Raw genomic sequence first — 21,447 nt, 5'->3', positions numbered from 1 at the left:
ACTGAAACTTTTAGCTAGAACATAGAGCCAAACGGTCACTGAAGTCTTAAATACCAATCAGAAGCACGAGAAGATCCTAAAGTGCTACAAGAATAAGCAGGAACGTTAAATGTCAGTAAGCTTGGTTTTGGTAATGTGAGGCTTTTGTTAGTTTAGATTTTTGATTTTGTATTTTAAGCCACAGGAAATGCTAAAATATTTATGTTTGTAATTAGAAGTATTACCTTCTCCGACTACTCAAAATAAAATTACTGTCTCATTACATAGAGAAATAAGAATATATAAAATTACATATATTTCTCCAAATCATGGAACGTGAAGAACCCATAAGCCGTCAAGTCTCAGTATGCTTGGAAAATGCCAGTTAGGAAAAGTGGAATGACGCATTCAGGGCTACACTGCTGATTGACTACAGAGGCAAGGTTAGAACCTGGACCTCTAAATCCTCGGTGGTTTTATCAGAGGGAAAAATACCCGACATTTTAGATGATTCTGCTGCCCAAATGAGCTAGTTGAGGAATCTGTCTGTAATCATACAGGGAGGAAGTGTAGGGTGAAGGCTCTGTGTGGCTTTTCTTTTTTTTTTTTTTTTTTTTTTTTTTTTTTTTTTGTCTTTTTCATTTTTATCGGTACCAGGGATCGAACTCACGACTGCCTGCTTGCAAGGCAGGCACTTATGCCGCTGAGCTAAATCCCCAGCCCCTGTGTGGCTTTTCTATTGCTGAGATGAAGCTCCTGACATCCACAGTGTGGAGAGTGTCGGGGATTCAGTTATGACTGATTCAGCCCCAGACTGATTCCAGGGCAAAAGCAGTGTGGTGGTCGGGCCTGGGAAAAATCTGCTCAGGTCGTGATGGTCAGGAAGCGGGGATAAGTGGGGAGCCAGGAGGAGAATATATCCTTCCAAGTCACACCCCGAGTGGCACTTTTCTGACCAGGCCTCCAAATGTGAGACTTTGGGGGGCCATTCTAGATACGAACCATAATATGTTTGTGGTATAATCACAAACAATAAGAATTAGTTTATCTATAGTCATTTTTCTAAGTTTTAAAAATGTACTATTTTTCATTGTGAGCTGATAAAATCATTTTCAAATAAAGAGGAACACTTAGTTTTGAATTACAGTACAAGCTTGATATAAATACTTGATGCACATGAGGGGTTGAGGAGTTGCATCTTGGGTTTTGGCAGTTTTTAATACATTGTAGTGTTTATTTAGTGGTGCATTCAGCATGCCCTATAAAGTCTCTAACACCAAGAAGCACCTCTCACTGGTAGAAACGGTTTGGTAAGAACTGTTGCAGGAAGACCGTGTTCACACCTGGTTGCTTTCTCTTGCAGCCCCGGGTCACAGGCATGTGCCTGACTGGGTTTGGATTGTTGTGGGCATCCTCAACTTTATGGCCTATACACTAGGTAAGAAATGGTAAATACTGATATTTAGGAAGTTTCCCCCTTTTTACTAGCATGCTTTTGCAGTGCCTAATACAAATGTTTGTCTTGGGGAATCAGTGCGTATTCCTGTGACATCTCAGGCCTTTTTCCTGCCCCTTCCCTCTCGGTCCCTCCTGTCTTCCTCCGACTTTAGGCGCCCTTCCAGTCTCCACAGGTCTGTTTCCTGTTTTCCTGTCATCGTCTTTATGCTTTGGATTTCTCGTATAAAAGAAGCCGTGCAATATTTAACCTTCCATATCTGATACATTTTACTTAGCATTATGATCTCAAGGTGCATCCATTTTCTTACAAATGACACAAATTTACCCTTCTTTATGGCTGAGTAGTGCTTTGGTGTGTATGTGTGCATTGTCTCTATCCATTCTCTTTATATGTTTATGAACCTGGAGGCTGCTACCAAGATTTAGCTACTATGCATTGTGCTGCTATGAACATAGAGATGCATGTATTACTGTAAGCCAGCGTCTTGCACTCTTCAAGAAAACCCAGAATGAGCCAAATCAAATAGAATTTTTATTTATTTGTTTATTCATGCATCTGTGTAGTATTATACCAGTTTACATTCCTGCCGACCAGGCAGAAGGGTTCCCTCTTCCTCACAGCCTCATACAGTGTTCTCTCTAGTGTGAGACTCTCAGCGTTGTTTTGACTTACATTTCTCTAATGGTCAAAGATGCTGAATGTTTTTTTTTAATATGCTTATTGGTCATAGGTACTTCTTTTTTGAGCTGATTTTCAATTGCTTGCTTTTTGATTGCAGCTTTTGGGAGGTCTAATTTTTTTATTTCTTTATATATTTTATATATTAGTCCTCCATCTAAGGAATAGTTGGCAAAGATGTTTTCCCCATCCTGTAGGTTGTCTCTTAACTCTGTTGGTTATTTCCTTTTGAATTTGATAAAATTCCATTTGTTCATTCCTGGCGTTATTTCTTACACAGTTGGGGTTCTGTTCAGAAAGTCCTTGTCATAGCCATAGGATGTCTTTAGGAATTTTACCTATTTTATCTTCCAGCAGATTGTTTCTGTTTTAATATCGAGGTCTTTGATCCATCTGATTTTATTTTAGTACAGAGTAAGAGATGATTCTAGATTCATTCTTCTGCATATGGATAGCCAGTGTTTCCAACACCATTTGCCAAAGGACGCTCTTTGCTCCAGCCTGTTTGTGGCTCCTTGTGGAAGGTCAGGTGGCCGAGTGTGCCTGGGGCTGTTTCTTCATCTTTGATTCTGTCCCATTGCCTGGTGTGTTTACTTTGTCCCTGTCCAGGCTGCTTTTATCACTGTAGTTTTGTAACATAACTTGAAATGTAACTTGAAGTGGGATTGTGAGGCCTTCTGTCTCTAGATAATGTAATTTTTCTTTTGAAGCTATGGTATTGTTTTTCTAATTTCTTTCTCAGTGGGTTCACTGATATACAGGAACACTGGGCTGGGGATTTAGCTCAGCGGCATAAGCGCCTGCCTTGCAAGTGCATGGTCATGAGTTTGACCCCTGGTACTGGTAAAAAAAAAAAGAAGATATACAGAAACACTATTGATTTTTTGTGTTTTGATTTTGTATCCTGCTATTTTGCTGCATTTGTTGATTCTAAGGAGTTTTTTGGTGGAGTGTTTAGAGTCTTCTATGTATGGGATTGTGTCATTTGTGAATGAAGAGAATTTGAGTTCCTCCTTTCCTCTATGAATCCCTTTTAGTTCTTTTTTCTTGCCCGATTGCTCTGACTGGTGTTGCTAGGACCATATTGAACAGGAGCGGTGGTAGCAGACACTCTTAAGATCTTCCTGAAAATACTGATTTTAGTCAGTGGATGGTTAATCAGCAATTACAAGCCACCCACTAATTCACATTTTCTCATGTGCTTCATTCTTTTTAACTGGAGTTTATTACTACCCTGTTCAAATTAGTAAATGTGATTTTTAGTACATGGAAAACATTATCATTCTCTACTTGGGATAAATAGAAGTTGGCAGCTACTGTTCGCAGGCCCCAGCTGTCCCACGGGCCGGTTTTGTAAACGTTTTACTGGAGCACAAACTACTGCACATTCCTTCCTTTACACACTGTCGGTGTCTCCTTCCCTGCAGTAAAGACAAAGTCGTATAATTTGCAAGACTCACAAAGGGTGTGGACCATAAAGCCTAAAATACTTATTATCTGACTGTAACCCAGAAGTTTGCCAGCTCATTTCAGACGTTCTGCGTAGGTTTGGGAAGCAGTCTGGTGGGCAGAACGGTGAGGGAGCCGCCCCAGTAGGACGCAGCGGGACAGCAGGAGGCGGTTGGTGCTTCCTGGGCAGAGGGGTGAAGTGGGGTCACCTGCCTGGCTTGTCCTGCAGTGTTCTCTTCTCCTGTGCTTTTCTCCGTAGTATTTATTTCTTTAGGTTCTTTTTTTGAAACAAGGTCTCGCTATGTATTCCAGGCTGGCCTTGAACTCACTGTGTAGTGCAGGTTGGCCTCAAACTGACGGCGATCCTCCTGCTTCTTCCTCCTGAGTGCTGGGATGATAGGCGTGTACCACCGCACCTGGCTCTCTGTACTTTCTAAAACCATTTGTTGCCAGGGATACACCTCAGCGGCATAAGCGCCTACCTGGCAAGCGCAAGGTCCTGAGTTCAATTTCTGATACTTAAAAAAAAACATCTATTACCTGCTTGTCAGTCATCGGTCCTAACTAACCGTTAGAGTGAGGAGCACCCTTGAGGGTGGTTGTCGCTTTGTTCATTGCGTGTCTCTAGTGCCTAGGACAGTGCCTGAAACGTAGCAGACTCTCAGGTACGTAGTTGTTAAGTGTAGGTAAAATAGGAGCTGCTGACTTCAAGTTGCTTAGATCTTATCAAATAAAAACCAGTATCACTTGTACATTAAATCAAAAACCAGTGTAGCTTGGTACATTAATGCTGATGTGGCAGAACCAGCACTGTAGGAGTTTGGAGAAGGGAGAGAAGAATCGGGAAGCTGCAGTGAAAAGTCACATTTTAAGTAGGGGCTTTTGTGTATCTGGTAATAAAAACGGAAAGGTTTATAAATGCTGCTGATGAGCTCAGTTGCCAGAGGCTGCTGCCAAGAATAAAGGAAAAGAAAAGGCGGCCTGTGAGTTCTGACTTCTGACAGCCTCCCGTCAGCCTTTTAATGTACCTTACGATCTACGTGTGTTTTCAAGGCTGTAACCTTTTGGCAAAAATCCTGACCTAACATGAACTATTTGTTGCAAAACCTGTCTTGAACTAACATGAAGCAGTTTATAATTTTTATCTTACAAGGTGTGACTATTAATGCATTTTGGTACAGAAATAGTAGTGTGTGTGAGCCCAGGTCTAAGTCCTGGGAGCGTCATAGGAGTTGTCTTTTGAGACATATATAGAATATACCCAGAATTAGCTTTCTGGAGAAAAAAAATTCGGAGACATTCCTGGACATCAGACTTGTGAAGCTGGAAGGGGCTCCTTGAGAAAACTTACAAAACCTAATTAAAATGTATTTTATGATGTTAATATAGTGTAGTATACAGGAGCCACAGTGAAAATAGGAAAGTATTAAACTCGCAAATAATGCAGAAGACTGGGGGGGGGGGGTAGTTCAGCTACACAAGGCAGGAAATTTCCCAGCCCTGTACGACAGATTCGCAGGGTTTGAGCAGGTGTGTTGGGATTTCTCCTTTCGTGCATCCCTTCAACTGTGTTTAGAAAGGCTGTCTTCACCCCAGACAGACCCAGGCACGAGGATAACAGCCTGGGGAGCAGGGTGCACACGGCTGCTACGGGATCCTTTTGCACCCACACCTGGGATGGAACCCAAGGCCTCCTGCGTGCTGGGCTCGCTACCACTGAGCTACACACGCAGCCCCCTTTCTTCCTTTTTAACCAGGTTTTGTTACAAGTCTGTTTGGTCCCCTAAATTACATTATCCTGCTATGCCTTCCCCGTGGTGTCCTCTTTCCCTCATCCCGTGGATCCTGGTACTTAACATCCTTACTTCTCATAATTCCCGAGTTCGTATCTCGCCTCTTTGATCCTCTGTGCCGCTAGTAAGTGCTCTTGGGCTGAGCTGCTGGCCGTGACCGTGTGCGGAGCTCATCAGCCTCAGCCACTCTACCTGAAGTGGTGGTCCTTCCCCTCGCCCCTCTCGCCGCTGCTTCTGACCTCTTTCGTGGACACTGCTGTGCTCTTAGTTATGTGGTCTAGAACCTTCACAGATGGTCTTTTAGGCTTTTCATCTCTTCTGCAAAATTCTCATTTTTATTGCCTTAGTATTTTGCCTGTCCCCCGCTTTTCATGCCCACTGCACCCCGATTTGGCCTGCTGTGGCGCCTCCGTCTAGCTGTGATGCCATCTGCATCTTTTTTAAAGCATGGTATTCACTCTTGTCAGCCTCCCATTCGTGCAGCTTTTAGTAGCGGTAGTTTTTAGACTTCCTAACACTTTTAAACTGGCTCAGACCCTTCCCTAGCTTTTGTATATTGCTGCGTTTACCTGGCTCCTAGTCAGACGACGCTCCCTGTGTTTTCCGAATGTGTGTTACACGTCTCCGTCTCAGGGCTTGTTACTGGTGGCACTCCCGCCTCTGAAACAGCGACGTGTCTATCTCATACCTACTGAAATCCAGCTCGTCCTTCATGGCCTCGCTCGGATTTCATCTTGTCTTAAAGCCACTCTGGATTGTCAGCCCGAAGGAGCCCTCTTTGGCTTACAGGCGGCGTTTTATGATTCATGACACAACCAGCCCTTTGTTACCATCTTTGTCCCTTTCTCAGTTATAAACGCTCTGAGGGGACAAACCTAGTTGATTCCAAGATTCTTGTGTTTGTCCAGCGCCAGTGGTAGTGCATGGCACGTGGTGAATAAATTTATGTTTTCTATTTGCCGAGCACCTCCTGATACATTTTTCGACAACGTTGAAATATGGAAGCAGTCACTCATTTCACACGGATGGGATAAAATAGGCCTGGGCCCAGCAAACAGCGCTTAGATAAGTTGGGATGAAAAGTTGATAAATGTTTGAGAATTCATGATTAGTAGAGTAACGTCATTGGGCTGTTCGGAAGAACTGAAAGAATTCAGAGTCCAGCTAAATATTTCTTCAATCTAAAAATGACATCCTTCAGTGTGCTGTAATATTTTGAGTTTTAGACTATACTTTAAAAAACTGTACATCTTTATTTCTAAAATATTTGCGTTGTGGGAATTAAAGATACGGTTTTTATAGTATTGGCTGGTGGCTACCCCTAGCAGCTCTGTGATGCACTGATTTGTTTTCCCACCGTGCTGATACAGATGCTGACCGTTTCTCATGATGTGCTTGTATTGCAGATGGCGTGGATGGAAAGCAAGCCCGGAGGACCAATTCTAGCACCCCGCTAGGGGAGCTTTTTGACCATGGCCTGGATAGCTGGTCATGTGTTTACTTTGTTGTAACTGTGTACTCCATCTTTGGACGAGGTTCAACTGGTGTCAGTGTTTTTGTTCTTTATCTCCTGCTGTGGGTAGTTTTGTTCTCTTTCACCCTGTCCCACTGGGAAAAGTATAACACGGGAATTCTTTTCCTGCCGTGGGGATATGACCTTAGCCAGGTGGTAAGTATGTGTTCTGTGTTAAATTGTGATAGTTTTGGAAAGTTTATGTCACTCCTTCTTGGTCTCTTTGGTTACCACTGACATGTGCTTTTCAAACAAATAAGCAAAAAATTTTTAAAAAATTTTATGCGTTCCTAGAAAGTTTCAAACATATAAAAATGGCTTGTGGTAAATAAATTTATGTCTACAGACATAAATTTATAGAAAAATTCTATAAATAGATAGAAAAATTCTCTGATGAACCCTGCTTACTGACCTTAAGGCAGTGGGCAGCATGTGGCCAGTCTGGTGTCACAGCCACACTCCCTCACCCTTTCTAGTCCTTTTAAAGGAAATGTGATAAATATTTTGCTGCATCTCTCTCAGCGAAAGGGGCTTCTCTTAAAAACACTGGGCGTGGGGCTACACGCCTATAGTACTAGCACTTGGGAGCTGATGTAGGAGGGTCGCTGTTTGAGGCCAGCCTGGGCAACATAAGCAAGTTCAAGGCCAGCCTGCACCTCACAGCAAGACCGTGTCTTACAAAACAAAACAAAACAAAACAGAACAAACTACCCCCAAACATGTAATCAAAATGTCATTATTACACCAAAATTTAACAATTTGCTAATGTTATTAAAAGATTCATTGATTTGAACTGTGAGTTTTGTTTAAAAAGATTAGTCACATATATAATGACATTGTTGGGTTTGGTCTTCGTTGCCAAATTTCAGTGAGTAGAAAGCTTTCTCCTACATTAGCAGGCTTGCTGTGCGCTGGTGTTGCGTGTGCCCATGTGTGCCCTGCTCTCAGCGGCAGTGTGCGTGCTGAAGGAGGGTGTTGGGTGGCCAAACTGGATCAGCGTCTGACTTAACCGGTGTATGCAGCACCTTGTAAGTGCTCCAAAGAATAGCCAGTAGTGGTCAATACGAGTCAGTTACTTTATAGCATTGTTGACCAAAAAAGGCCAGGCCTGCCACATACTACACGTGAGGAAGACCTCTTGTGTTTACTAAACTGTTGGACTGCCCGTAATGTTGTGTGAAGCTCTGCTGGCTCCTGGTCTCTCCAGCTATTAACGCCTCCGTGTGCTTTTGTCTGTGTTTTCCTTCCAGACTCTTTCTTTTGTCTACATAGTGACTGCGGTTGTGGGAGTTGAGGCCTGGTATGAACCTTTCCTGTTTAATTTCTTATATAGAGACCTATTCACTGCAATGATTATTGGTAAGAAGCTCCGTGTCAAAGCCTGTTTTAACCGTCACTTATTATCAAAGCCCGTGTTTGACTATAACAAGTGAACAGCACTGCTGTCCCTGCCTTCTGGCAAGCAGAATAATCCTACAACTATATAAGATTTCAACCTAAGCATTAAAGGAAATGAAGTTTCTTTGCTTTGATTTTTTTGTGTAGCATCAAGCTTTTTCTAATCAGAAATACCAAAATGGGTCACACTGGCCGTGGAAAGGAACGGTTTCACTTAGTCTATATTGGAATATTGGAAATCCACATTTAGATGGGCAGTTGTACTGGTGTAACATGGGAACGTGTTAGTGAGGTGTGAGCGTTGTGTGAAGTAGAGATGCAGAGATGGGTGTGACCACTCAAAAGTTAAGCCTCTTCCCCCCTCGGACGCTGCCCCCTTCCACTCAGTGTAAATGTTCTTTATAGGCTGCTGTTTCCTTTGATTTTAGTTAAGGTGGGTGTCTGTGGGGTCACTGAGTGTAGCACAGGGTCAGAGGTTTGGAAAGAGGTACAGAAAAAGAGGAATTTAGTTTACTGGTTTGTGGGTACCAGAGTAACACCATAAGGACTTTGTAGAGTAAACACACGTGTAGGCTGCTGCAGTATTGCCTGCCTAAGAAGAGCCCCGTCTCTGTCTGGCGGTGAGCCTGGTGATGCAGTGGGGTTAGCCTTGGAAACTGTGGAAAGCTGTAGAGGCACACACAGTGCCTGCGTTCTGGAAGGCTGAAGGTCTGTGTCCTGGCTTTCAGAGAAGGGGTGCTTTGGGCCTTTTCCTGTGAGTCAGGACTGTGCATTTTAGAAACTACCCTGTCATATACCCTGTGAAAGCTCATTTTTTTGGTATCTGTGTAAACTTAGTTCTTCACCTTGAAAAGATTATTTTTTTCCACTACCGTATAGTGGATCTTGATTTTAATAGCTTGTCCTATGGTAGACTTGCTACAGTTTACACTCATTTGTTAAAGGTAAAATGTAAAAATATATCTGCTACGCAAGCATGTTTTTGAATGTTAATCATACTCTTTAATAAGATGCATAATTTTCTTCGTGGCTTACACATTCATTCCAGTTCTCACCTCCAAAATAAATCAGAAACAAACCCACTCGTTTCTATATGAAGAAACGAAGCAGCCTGCCCGGTGCCGTATCCAGGCAGGGTGGCCCTGGGGTGGCCGGGAGGGCCTCGGAGCCTGTGACTGGGCCCCTGCTGCTGATGCTCTGCTGCCTGGTGGGCGGGGCCCTCCCGGGAGGGCAGGCGGAAGAGTGGGGCTGCAGTCTGGATGGAACAGGCAGGCTGCCGGGGTAGAAAGCAGGGTTCAGTCTCTCGTCCCCTTCTTTTTGTCAGGAAAAGTAATTGAACACCTGCAATATTTGTGGTGCTTGTGCTTTTACGGACTAGATCGCTGTGTATCAGCGTTTGGTTCCACAGTTCTCGCTGCCACTGCGGTCTTGTTCCAAGCCGCTCTCCCCTCTGATCTCTGGGTTACCTTGTCATGCACAACCTGTTGTACTTCATTCCTTTCTGTATGTCTGACTTAGTGTTTGGTGTTTTTCCCCAGAAGTTTGAGGGGATTTTTTAGGATGGTAGATTCTTCGTATGTATGTGGGAGACATCTCTTGATTCTGCCTTTCCCCCACCTTTTGAATGTGTCCCTCTGTGTGACATCCGTGGCTTCTGAATCGGCTCATGTCCTTGTTACCTGTATAGAAAGTATTCTATTCTGCTTTCAGGATTCTCCTTTTGAAGTCTTTGGCCCCCAGAAATATGGCCATGGTGTGTTCAGGCTGAGCACGTTGGTGTGTTGAAGCTGTAAGTTAGCTTTTTTGACCACATGTGGGACATTTTCAGCCACATTTATTTTTTCAGATCTGCCATGGCTCTTTTACTCTGTTTTCCCCCTAGGACCTCTTATATATATGTTAAATTTACTTGTTGTGTCCTGGGGGTAATTTTCTGAGGCTTTATTAAGGTTTCCTTTACTCTTTTTTTTCCTGTACTTGGGTTCGAACTCACGACCTTATGCTTGCCAGGCAGGCGCTTATGCCACTGAGCTAAATCCCCAGCAACTCTTATTTTTAATTTATTCTTTGTGTTAGATGATTTCTGTTCGTGTGTCTTTGAGTGCACTGGTCCATCGCTTGCTGTCTTCTGCCATGGGCAGTGTGGTGCTGAGCCTGTCTGCTAAAACTGTCAGTTAGGTTTCCTGCTTCTCAGCTCTTCTAATTCCCACGTAGTTCTGCTTTTATTTCCCTTTTCTGTGGTCACAGTCTCCACTCATTACCACCGTATTTTCCTTTAGTGCTTCGAATCTGTTGGAAATTCCTGCTTTTTAGTCTGTCGGATCCAGCAGTGTCCAATGGTTGCTGTCCCCTCCTGTTTTTTATGTATCTAGCAATTTTGTTGTTGTTGAAATACACATTGTCACTGCATGCTGGGGTGCAGCTCAGTGGCAGGGTGCTTGCCTAGCGCGTGTGAGGCCCAAGGTGCGATCCCCAACACCTTGCGAAAGAGACAGTTGTCAAAGAAAATATTTATACAGACTGTAGAATCTCTTCTGTACTTCTGAAAAAAATTTTTTTTTTGGTTCTAATAGGCATTTAACTTCTTTGAATTCAGACTAAGAAGTCTGTCACCTCGCAGTGTATAGCAGCTGATACATGTAATTACTTTCAGCTTTCAGGCCCCCCAGCCCGTCCCTGTTTCCTCCCGCCACACACACACTCTCTGGCACTAGAGATCGAGCTCACCCATGTGTGAGGGAAGTGCTCTACCCCTGCGCTACATCGCCAGCCCCTTTTATTTTTTGTGCTGAGACACAGTTTTGCTGATTTTCCAGACTGGCCCCAAACTTGCTACCCCCGGCTTGGCTTCCTGAGCAGCTAGGATTGTTAGCGTGCCCTGCTGTGCCTGGCCGGCTGCCGTTTCTAGGCTGGCTTCTGTGTTTCTGTAGTCTAGCCATCAGCCAAAGAGGCGGAGTTGATCCTGAGATTTTGGTGTTCACCTGTCTGCTTTTCTTGCTTCTGGGTTCCTGTCCTGAATCCTGGCTGGTCTGCCAGCCGCTGTGTTCTGTCCTCCGATGTTTCAGCAAGCAAAGGTGCTTCCTCTTCGGACCCCACTGAGTCTTGGGCTTAGTGACACGAAGGGCACGGCAAGCTGGGGCGTAGCTGTGTGGCAGAGCGCGTGCCTGGCGTGTGTCTTCCCTGGGTTTCCTCCCCGGCCAGAGCGAGAGGGCTCCGCAGACCACAGGTCTCACTGACTGCCTCTGTCTTTCAGAGGAGAGCATCTCCTCTCATTTCCACCGATTTCATTGTGTTCTTCAGGTCTCCTATTTGCTTACTTAGTTTAGCAGTCCGCCATGGGTTGGGGCAAAGTTGATACTCAGATTGTATCAGCCCTTTTGCATCTCTTTAAAATGACCTCTGTCCCCATTTGCAGTACCTTTGTTGCTCTAAATTCCAATGATCTGTCTCCAAAAGCTGGTAAGGAAGGCTGAGGTTTTCCACTACCTGAAGTATAAGACGGACAGGCCTCCAAAGCAGTTCCTTAGTGATCCCAGGATGGATCCTTCTCAGGTTCTGCCTGCTTTTGATTTTTCTAGTATGCTCAAGTCGTCATTTTTAATATCTTTGTCTAGTTTTTAGTAATTATTTGTAAGAATTCCCCTGCTTCTTTGTGCCACCATCAACAGACATCCTTTTCCCTTTAAATTATTTAAAAGCAAATTTCAGATATCATTTCATCCCTAAATACCTCTGGAGTATCGCTAAATGATAGTTTTTTGTGGTGATAGGGATTTAACCCAGGGCCTCACCTGTGATAGGCAGGTGCTGTTCCACTGAGCTCCAGTACTAGAACTGGATTTGTTTTAAAAACACATTTGCAATACTGTTATACTGTTAATGGGTTTCGAGGTGCTGGAGTCTTTTTTCTGGAGGTGGTTTCTAGCTTCTTTCTTTTTTGAGCAAAGAATTGAATAAAATAAGCAAAAATGGTGGCAAGGTTTCACTTGATTTGAGGTAGGAAAAGTTAAAAGTGAAGGGTAAGGGAGAAACTGGCTCTGCAGAGCAAGGGCAGGGTGAGCAAAATAAAGAGTAATAGGAGAAAATTAAATTAGAGAATATGCGGCAGGCTCTCGTGAAGAAAGCCACTGTCGGCAGTGTGTGTGCTCATTCCATACATCGTGAGTTTGTGTCTAGAGCCCACGTCCTGGGGCTTTGGCCCTGCTCTGCACATGTGTGTGGCGTTTTGTACTTAACAGGTCACACTTATTCCTGCAGCTGCCTTGCTGTGCCCTGTCTTTCTTAATGCCGAAGGAACTAATAAGAGTTATATTATCATATATGTAGACAGTGTTCGGATTTCTGTAATTCTCTCAGATGTCTGTTATGAGTGGTTTATTTTGTATAGCCACCAAGTAGGATCTATACATTGCCTTTGATTGGTACATTGTTTAAATCTCTTTTGGTACATAACATTTTCCTTTTTGGCCTTGTAATTTCTTAGTTGAAGAACCTCGGTCATTTGTGGCATTCTTACATTCTGCGTTTTCCTGGTTGAATGCTTGTTACTTTGTTTAACATTTTCTGCCCCTCACTTTCCTGTAAGATAGTAATCACAGCCATGGACGTGGCTGGACACAGGTTTCTCTGGGGGTGTGGCGGGGACAGTGGCTTGTTCGGTCGTGGTAGTTGCAGCGGCGTCCATCAGGAGGCACGCAGGACCCGCTGTCTCTGAGGTCATGGCGTCAGAAGGTTCGGGTATGGTGGACCTGTTAGAGCTGGTGTCTGTTCTTCACCTTCCCGGCCGTATTCAGTCAGCGGTGATCGTGGCTTCGTGCTCTGTTGCGTGGATAGCTGGAGGACTCGTTTGGTGGTTAGTCGTGTGGGAAATTTCCAAATAAAATTTGATCCTGCAGATTTTTGCTTACTCTCTTCCATGTTACGTTTAGTATCTCCTTTTAAACTGTGACAAAAATCTTGGTGTTCAGTCACACAAAATAATTACTCTTTGCTTCATCCTTCGAAGCACCCACAGCAGTCCCAGAATATTGTACCAAATCAGCAAAAATAGGATTAAAACTAGTGTGAGGCTTTGGCTTCCTCAGTGTTATTTGCCCTTACAGTTATCCCACTAGAGATGTCCAGGCAGGTTATTTAAATTCTTGAGATTTTGTCCTAAGTTGTGAATATGTCCATAATTCTTTATTTTTATTAGGTTTATCCTGTGGGGTTGGTACATAACTTACACATCTTCATTTTTTTTATCCCCTGTCCCTCCCATCCGTCCCTGCTTCTTCTGACTCTTGGCCCCTTCTCAGGTAGAATTTTTGACATACAATTTTTTTTTAAGTAATTGTGCGAAATACGAGTAATGTCGAATTTCTAAGGCCGTGTAGTCAAAGACGCGTGACTTCTATCCCTGCTCCTCCTCCTTTTTCATAGGCAGCCAGTTTTACTTCATCATTTTATGGCTTGTCTTTTCACTCTTTAATTGTAAGTAGTGAACGTTGTCACCCTTTGTCATGATAATGACGGCGTTCTGTGTGTAGTTCCCTTGCTGATGCCCCTGCCTAGTGTATCAGAGTGCTCATTGCACAGTGCTGCAAGCGGGTCTTCCTCATCCGCCTTCCACCTGCTGGCCGCTGATTGTGTGGACGGCGGGGACCGCCTACGACAGCTTGTGAACCGGCCCTCTATTCATAGGCGTCTGGATTCTTTCCAGTCTGCTGTTGTACAGATTGCTACAGTGAAGAGTCCTGCACAGATGTCTTTTCATATTTTTTCCAGGGTATTGTGGAAGAGGTTCCTAGAAGCAGAATTGCTAGTTAAGGATAAATGCAGGCAGCATTGCTGGACATCCCTGTAACCCCCTGCGGAGCTGTAGGACTCTGAATTTCTACCAGACACCTGCAAAGCGCTTGTGTGCTTAGTTTCATCAGCATAGTGTTCTCTGTTCAGCTTTTGTGTTGAGGGTTTCAATTGAAGTTTCTGTTTAATAAGGTAGAAATATGAGGAACCAGAATATTTTTATGACTGCCTTAACTTCAGATGGTAACTCATTGCACTTTGATCCTTTAAAAAAGTGGCTTTTTTTTTAACTTAAGTTTTTTTTTTAATATAGTGAAGTTTGGGCTTTTAATTAATGGCAGTTTGAAAAATAAGCATATACATTGCCATGTGTACATATATATTCTATAACATATTCTTAAATGTTGAGTTTAATAGATAAATATTTAAATTAACAAATACTCTTTACAGAAAGTACACGAAGTACTATTTAGAGAAGAAATAGAAGATGCAGTCTTTTTTCTTTGGCATACTGTAGAGAGCCCAGGTTCTCTAGAGGCAGGAGGATTATAAATTTAGGGCCAGCTAGGCAACTTAATAAAACTCTTTCTAAAATAAAAAGGAGTTGTAGCTCAGTGGTAAAGCGCTTACTTAGTATGCTGTGAGGCCCTAGATTGGATTCCCAGGACCTCAAAAAAAAAATTTTTTTTTTTGTTTTTTAAAAAGACTTTTTAAACTAGAAGTAATCTTGGTAGCAAATTATCTGCTAGTTTGTCCCAGCTTGCTTCTGACACCTGAGAGCCTCAAGAAATGCTGGGTTAATTCATTTAGCCTTGGCTCCCCTTCAGTGCATCTCAGCTTACCATAGTGTAAATTGCTAAAATTCGGGGCTATTAAGCATAGTATAGTCTTCTTTCTAAGGTAATCTAATTTGACAAACTATTTCAGTTGGGCTTGGAAGTAACCAAGTAATTCATCTTTTGAGAAAAGATTTCTGCTGGATTCTAGTCTTTTTTGAAAAACTGTTCTTAGCCAACTGTTTTAGGAATCGTTTTAAAGCAATGTTTTTTACCTTTGATCTTTATGATTATATAGTTACGTTGACTTTCAAACCAATAAAGTCACCAGGAAAGAGTCTGGAATAGACAGATTGTGCCATGACTGAAGCATACAAATGAAATGTTCAGAAACTTGTGAGATGCCTTGCTTTATAGTTTATAGAAAAAGAATGAGGGAATTAGCATCTCTGTAGATCATGGAATCAGAGATTCTGTACTGGTGATTGAACCCAAGTCTTTGCACTGAGCTCCAGCCCCAGCCCCACCCCGTATCCTGACATCTTTTAATTTTGAGTTAGGTCTCACTAAATAAATTGCCCAGGCTGGGCTCAGACTTTTGATCCTCCTGCTTCAGCCTCTGAGAGTGCCGGGATTACAGGTGTGTGTCACCGCACTCAGCTAGATTTTTTAAAATGTAAGGGATACTAAGAGGTCAAATTGTCAAGAAAGGGCACAGAACTATGGTTAGAGGCCTAGCAGGCACTTTGGGAGGATGGAATTACAACAGCAGAGAAGGAGAGAACTGCAGATAGCAGCTAATCAAACAGGAATCATGTAGGAGTCAGAAACGAGAAAGGGTATTGGACTTGATCATTCGGGAAACTTGGTAAGTTTCAGGAATGTAATTTCTACAGGTTACGGGGCAGAAAGAAAGAAAGCTAAGTTAAAACAAATAAATGGAGTAAGACCGGAGAGAAGGCAGCAGAACAGTGATGAGGTTCTTGGGAAGACCATCCGTATAGGTAGGATAGAGGGGGGAGGTTGGGAATTCCTAGGGAGGCCAAAAATTAGCATAAACAGGAAGCACAGGTTGCATCTGTAGGAGCTTTTGCTTTTTTTTCAATTTATTGTATAGCAGGTGGTATTCCAGGTGTCTTCACATGTAGTGATTTAGTCAGCTCTCAGAACCCCATGGGCTCGGTACTGCCTGTCTCTCTGTTTTGTAAATGAGGAAACTGAAGCACTGAAAGGTTGGTTTGCCTAGAACCACATGACCAGGGGCTGGGGATTTAGCTCAGCGGCATAAGCACCTGCCTTCAAGCAGGCGGTCGTGAGTTCGATCCCCGGTACCGATAAAAATGAAAAAGACAAAAAAACAAAAAACCACATGACCAGTCTATGGTGCAAATAAAATTGAGGTCCAGACTGTCTCCCCGAGCCTCAGCTGTGGTGGTCACACTGCCCCTCTTACAGTTGTGATGCTGTTTAGGAATGTGTTCAGTTTTATTACAGAAATAAGGGTGAAGATGAGAATTACAGGGTTTAAAGATGATGAGTGTTTTGTGTGGATTTGTTATAAGGTAAGCATCTGACTGCTTCATGGTAATTTATTCTCTCCTTTAGGTTGTGCAGTATGTGTGACTCTTCCAATGAGCTTCTTAAATTTTTACAGGTAAGTGCTTTGTGTTTTTAATTGGGCAAGAAATATGAACATTGTTAGCAATGGTTATTTAACTGAGTTTATAGATCTGTTCTCCTTTTGGCAGCTGGGCATTTTGAAAAGGTCTTAAAGCTGGTGTTTTGAATCTAAAGTGAGTTTAGGATAATTTAGAGGACTTGTGATGGCTCATGTAGTCAGTTCAGCCATACCCGAGGCAGATAGGCCTCTTGTTACAGTTTTGGGCTTACCAGTTCTAATTCCTCACTCTTCTAAGGAGGCCGTATTTTCCTGCTGAGTCCTGGTGTTTCCATTCTGTTCTACAAATTGATTGTATGTAGTTGACAAGAGCATAAAACTTCTGAATGCCTGCAGGTTAGGACCACAGTGCCTTTGCTGACTTTTGTGAGATAGGTGTGTAGCATTCCTGTCTTGGGGGGGACGTGTCCCCACTTTGCTCACCTGCCGCTGAGCTAATTTATTATTTCGGTATCCTGCGTGGACTTTCCCCTTCTTAGTTTAATAATTCGGCTGGCTGTTTTCTCCGCTAGCGTGCCTTCCAGTTGAAACACTTTTCTTGTACTTCCCGCTTATCCGTGAGCTCAGATCTGTCTCGGAGAACCTCACCCCGGCAGCCTGCTCTGGGAATCTGCCATCTTTTCGAGCTGAGAGTCATTTAGAGAGGCTCAAAGCTCTGGAGGCTGTAAACATTGAGTCATTTCCTCTTTATCTTATAATTGTGAGGCTTTAGTTGGGCAGCATATCGAGACTCTTTGCAGATGAACAAAGGTATGAGAATACTTTGTTTTTCCCCCTGGAAATCACAGAAATTAGATTTACTTGATAACTTTAAAATGACACTTTCAAGGGGCTGGAGGTTTAGCTCAGCGGCATAAGCACCTGCCTTGCAAGCAGGCAGTCGTGAGTTCGATCCCTGGTACCGATAAAAAATAAAAAGACAAAAATAAATTTTTTTTAAAAAGACACTTTCAAATGTGCTTAAACAGCAAAAAACTGAAACAAATCATGACAGCAATGTCTGAACCAAATGTGAGTATCCCGGCTGGGGGTTTAATGCAGGGCACAGCACCTGCCTGGCAAGTGTGAGGTCCTGAGTTTGGTTGCCGGTACCCGAGTGTGCATCCCTTGAAGAGAAAGAAACCGTAGAAGAACCAAATCAAACAGAAATAAGAGAACATCGTGCTAAGTACAATAAGCCAGGACAAAAGGACAAACGGTGTGTGGTTCCATCTGTATGAAGTGCCTGGAACAGACAAATTCATAGAGCTAAGAAGGGGGCTAGCGGGGGTAACTGGTTTGAGACAGAGATGTATGGAGAGTTATTGTTTATAAATATAAATCACGTCCTCTCTGGTTTCTTGGTCATTCCCTAGTCACAGACTTAGATATCTTCTTTGCTCCACTTGTTTGTTCAGTAAAATATATGAGTTACAAACTTAACTGCAGTTCATGACTCGGTGGTATTGAGTACATTCACAGTGTCGGGTCGCCATCACCGCCGTTTCCAGAACTTTTCAGCACTTAAAACAGGAAACAGGATCGCTTCTTGTGTACTTAGAGACACCAGGGTGTGCTATTGGCAGCCTCCCTTCAGTCTCTCGTGGTACATCTTACTCTAAGTTCTGCATCACTGTTTTTTTAATCAAAGTGGAAGCATGAGGTACAGGTTGCTGGGTTTTGCTGTTCTTCATGACGAAGGCCTCACTGTAGTTTAGGCTGGCTTTGAACTTAGTTAGGTCTAAGCTGGCCTCGAACTCACGGCACTGCCCTGCCTCAGCCTCCCGAGTGCTGGGATTACAGGTGTGCGCCACCACACCTGGCCTGCTTCGCTTGTGAAAGCAAAGGTTATTTTCTCTCCCAGCCTTGGAGGTTTCAAGGCCTGAGCGCTTGGCCCCGTGGCCTCTGAGTCTGTGGTACAGGGAGCTGAGGTAGCGTGCAGAAGCTCACTGCATGGCTGGGCTGCAACAAGGAGAGGGAGGAAGGAGCCGGGTCCCAGGTCCTCCTGGGGAGGAGCTGTCCTGATGACCGGGGCCTGCAGCGAGTCCCACCTCTGAAAGGTCCCCTGACTCCAAGCCCTTCGGCAGCTGCAGACCGAACCTCAGCCCGCGGCAGAGGGAGGATGTTTCGTGTTTGTTTTGTTTCTCCTCCTGGGACATTTCATAGTGCAAAAGCATAGTTGTATTTATTTATTTAGGCCCTAGAGACTGAAAGCAGGGTCTTTGGACTGAGCTGTATCTTCAGCCCCTTTGGTTTTCATGGACAAAGCCTCGCTGAGTCCCTCAGTCGTCCAGGCTGACCTTGAATTTGTGAGTGCTGGGATTCCAGAGCGTGCCACTGTGCCTGCCGTAGCGTCACCCAACAGTTGGCAGTTTGGTGTAAAGAGAACGCGTGGGCGGAGGTCAGGAGTTTTCAGTTCTAACCCTGGTTCTGACTCGGTGGCAGGTCATGCAGTTGAGAATCCTTCATCTTCCCTTGTCTTCCCTGTAAAGTGGGTTAGCACTGTTGATTCTGCCGGGCACGGTGGCACAGCCGTGTACTCCCAGGACTTGGTAGGCTGACAAAGGGTTGCTGGGAGTCTGAGGCCAGCTTGGAATACACAGTAAGACACTGCCTCAAAAGCAAACACACAAAAAGATGTTACTGGTTCTGTCTATGCCGTAGGATTACTGTAAGTATCAGCAAATGTACAAGTAGTTTGGAAATGACAAACTACAAGTGTTACGTGTAATAATGGTTTTGTATTGCTTGATTCTTTTTTTCAGAAGCTATAAAAATAACACCCTGAAACACAGTTCAGTCTATGAAGTTATGGTTCCCCTCTTTTCTCCATGTTTGCTCTTCATTTTGTCTACAGCCTGGATCCTCTGGTCACCTTCAGATATTTTAGAGATACATCCTAGAATATTCTACTTTATGGTTGGAACAGCCTTTTCCAATATCACAGTAAGTTTTTTTCTTTAAAACAATCATCTATATTAGGGATATATGGCAGTTGGATAATTTGAGAATTCTTAAAGTACTAGAATAAGGAGGCTTGAAGGAGTTTTATATCACAAATTTGAAAGAAAATTTAATAACCTCAAAGGCAGAACATACTGAGACTTTTTTTTTTTTTTTTTTTTTTTTTGTCTTTTTCCTTTTTATCGGTACCGGGGATCGAACTCACGACTCCCTGCTTGCAAGGCAGGCGCTTATGCCGCTGAGCTAAATCCCCAGCCCCGAGACTTATTTTTATTAACTTTTATTTTTGTGGTTGTGGGAATTGAACCCTGGTCCTCTAGACACAGAAAAGTACAACTGAGCTACCCTCCCAGCCACATGAGAATTACTTCATTTTGTCCTCTGAAACCAGCCTGCTGTGAAGAAACTGTGCATTCTTAAATATGCCTGGTGACCTGAGGAGGAAGTCATGGATAGTTTAGCTTTGCCTCTGAATAATACTGTTAACGGTGTGCTTAGGATGACTGTGGACCTAATGATTTCCTCGGGGAACCTTGATTGTGGTACTGGGGACTGAATCCAGGGCCTCAGGCATACCTGTCACTGCTAAATTGGCCAGACCAGTCTCAGCCTGGAACCTTCCTGCCACAGCCTCCAGAATAGTGGGGATAGCTGGCATGTGCTGTCGTGTCCAACTTGAAAGGGATATTAGAGAAAAACATAGCCTCTGGATTTAGGGTTAATAATATGGAGTAGAAGCTTTGTAATAAATACAACTCTCCTTGTCTAAGTAGTGTAGGCTGTCCGTGATTCTCCTGCTTGGTCTTCTGAGGGCTGGGATTACAGGCATGTGCCACCATGCTCAGCTCAAATATATTTTTAAAAAATTAATTTCTGTGCTGTTGCCAGCAAAAGAGAGCCCAGGAAGGAGAGATCAAGAGTTGAGAAAGGACCTGGTTATCTTGAGGGTCAGAAGCCTGTGCTCTTCATTAGATCAGATTCTTAGAAGCTTTTGACTTGTAACTTAGTACCTGAGTCCGTTTTCATTCTTTAATGCATTTAATATTCTAATTCCTACTGATTCTGCCTGTTTAAAAGGTGGAAAATCCTGCTGGGGAATGCGGCTCAGTGGTAGAATGCTTATTACCTAGACTATGTGACTCCCTAGATTCAATCTGAATCCTTCAAAAAGGAACGAATACAGATCCGAAAGCCTCAGCGCCTGGTATTAAAGTTACCCCGGAAGGAGTAAAAGCGTAGCTGAGTGAAGTACGGGAAATAGAGGGCGCTGGAGAGATGCTGAGTGTCAGTTATGGGCGCGGTACCGTGCTGGCAGAAGCATCCTCTGCATGCCTGTGAGGAAATTTAGTTTTGTGGAAATAGAGGAGGTTATTTTGAATTTTTGTCACGTTTCATAGAATCTTAACATTGGGAGAAAGTTCTTTGTATCTAACCTGTCGTGACCCAGTGGAAGAATGCCTCCTGTCGCATCCTTACTGAATTACCCTCTAGTCTCTTCAGACACATTCACAGGGCAGGGAGGTGGGGTCCCTGGTCCAGCTGAGAGCCACTGAGCTCAGGTGATGTAACATGCTGGCTTGAGGGCTTGAATATTTTCTAAATGGTGGAGTGATTGGTTTTGGAAGTGCTTTGCTAATTCACCTTTTTTCTTTCTTTTTTAAACCTAGTGTCAGTTGATTGTTTGTCAGATGAGCAGCACAAGGTGCCCAGCTTTGAACTGGTTGCTGGTTCCTCTCTTCCTGGTTGTCATGGCAGTGAGTTTAGGAGGAGCCTCCTACCTTGAGAGTGTTCTTCTGTACACGCTAACCGCTGCCTTCACCCTGGCCCACGTGCACTATGGGGTATGCGTGGTGAGTAAGCTCGAACCCAACTGGTGCCGTTTGTTTTTTACAAGTGGAAAGGAGGTAATAGATTACAAAAGGAAGTTATTTAGTTGTAATAACTAGGAGAATTTTGGGATGGTTTTCTAATGATTACGTTATAGTAACAAGTGA

The 21,447-nt window shown here is 43.6% G+C and overlaps 1 protein-coding gene across 2 annotated transcripts in view; it reads left to right on the top strand.

Annotated features, from left to right (window-relative positions):
• Selenoi (selenoprotein I) overlaps positions 1-21,447 on the top strand; it is a 47,657-nt gene that overhangs the window by 18,619 nt on the left and 7,591 nt on the right. The window contains exons 4-9 of one of the 2 annotated variants that reach the window (XM_003472860.5): positions 1,343-1,417; positions 6,765-7,027; positions 8,122-8,230; positions 16,438-16,486; positions 19,255-19,435; positions 21,121-21,303. In XM_003472860.5, coding sequence (XP_003472908.4) covers positions 1,343-1,417; positions 6,765-7,027; positions 8,122-8,230; positions 16,438-16,486; positions 19,255-19,435; positions 21,121-21,303 — 860 coding nt within the window. Of the gene's footprint in view, positions 1-1,342; positions 1,418-6,764; positions 7,028-8,121; positions 8,231-16,437; positions 16,487-19,254; positions 19,436-21,120; positions 21,304-21,447 lie in introns of those variants that run through there. The other variant, XM_063231229.1, reaches the window with a different exon arrangement.

The sequence above is a fragment of the Cavia porcellus genome, unplaced genomic scaffold, assembly GCF_034190915.1.
Source record: "Cavia porcellus strain 051 isolate PalLab524CR breed Dunkin Hartley unplaced genomic scaffold, mCavPor4.1 scaffold_1, whole genome shotgun sequence".
Classification (NCBI taxonomy): Eukaryota; Metazoa; Chordata; class Mammalia; order Rodentia; family Caviidae; genus Cavia; species Cavia porcellus.
The sequence above is the reverse complement of the archived record's forward strand: the minus strand, read 5'-3'. Positions and strand labels throughout refer to the sequence as shown.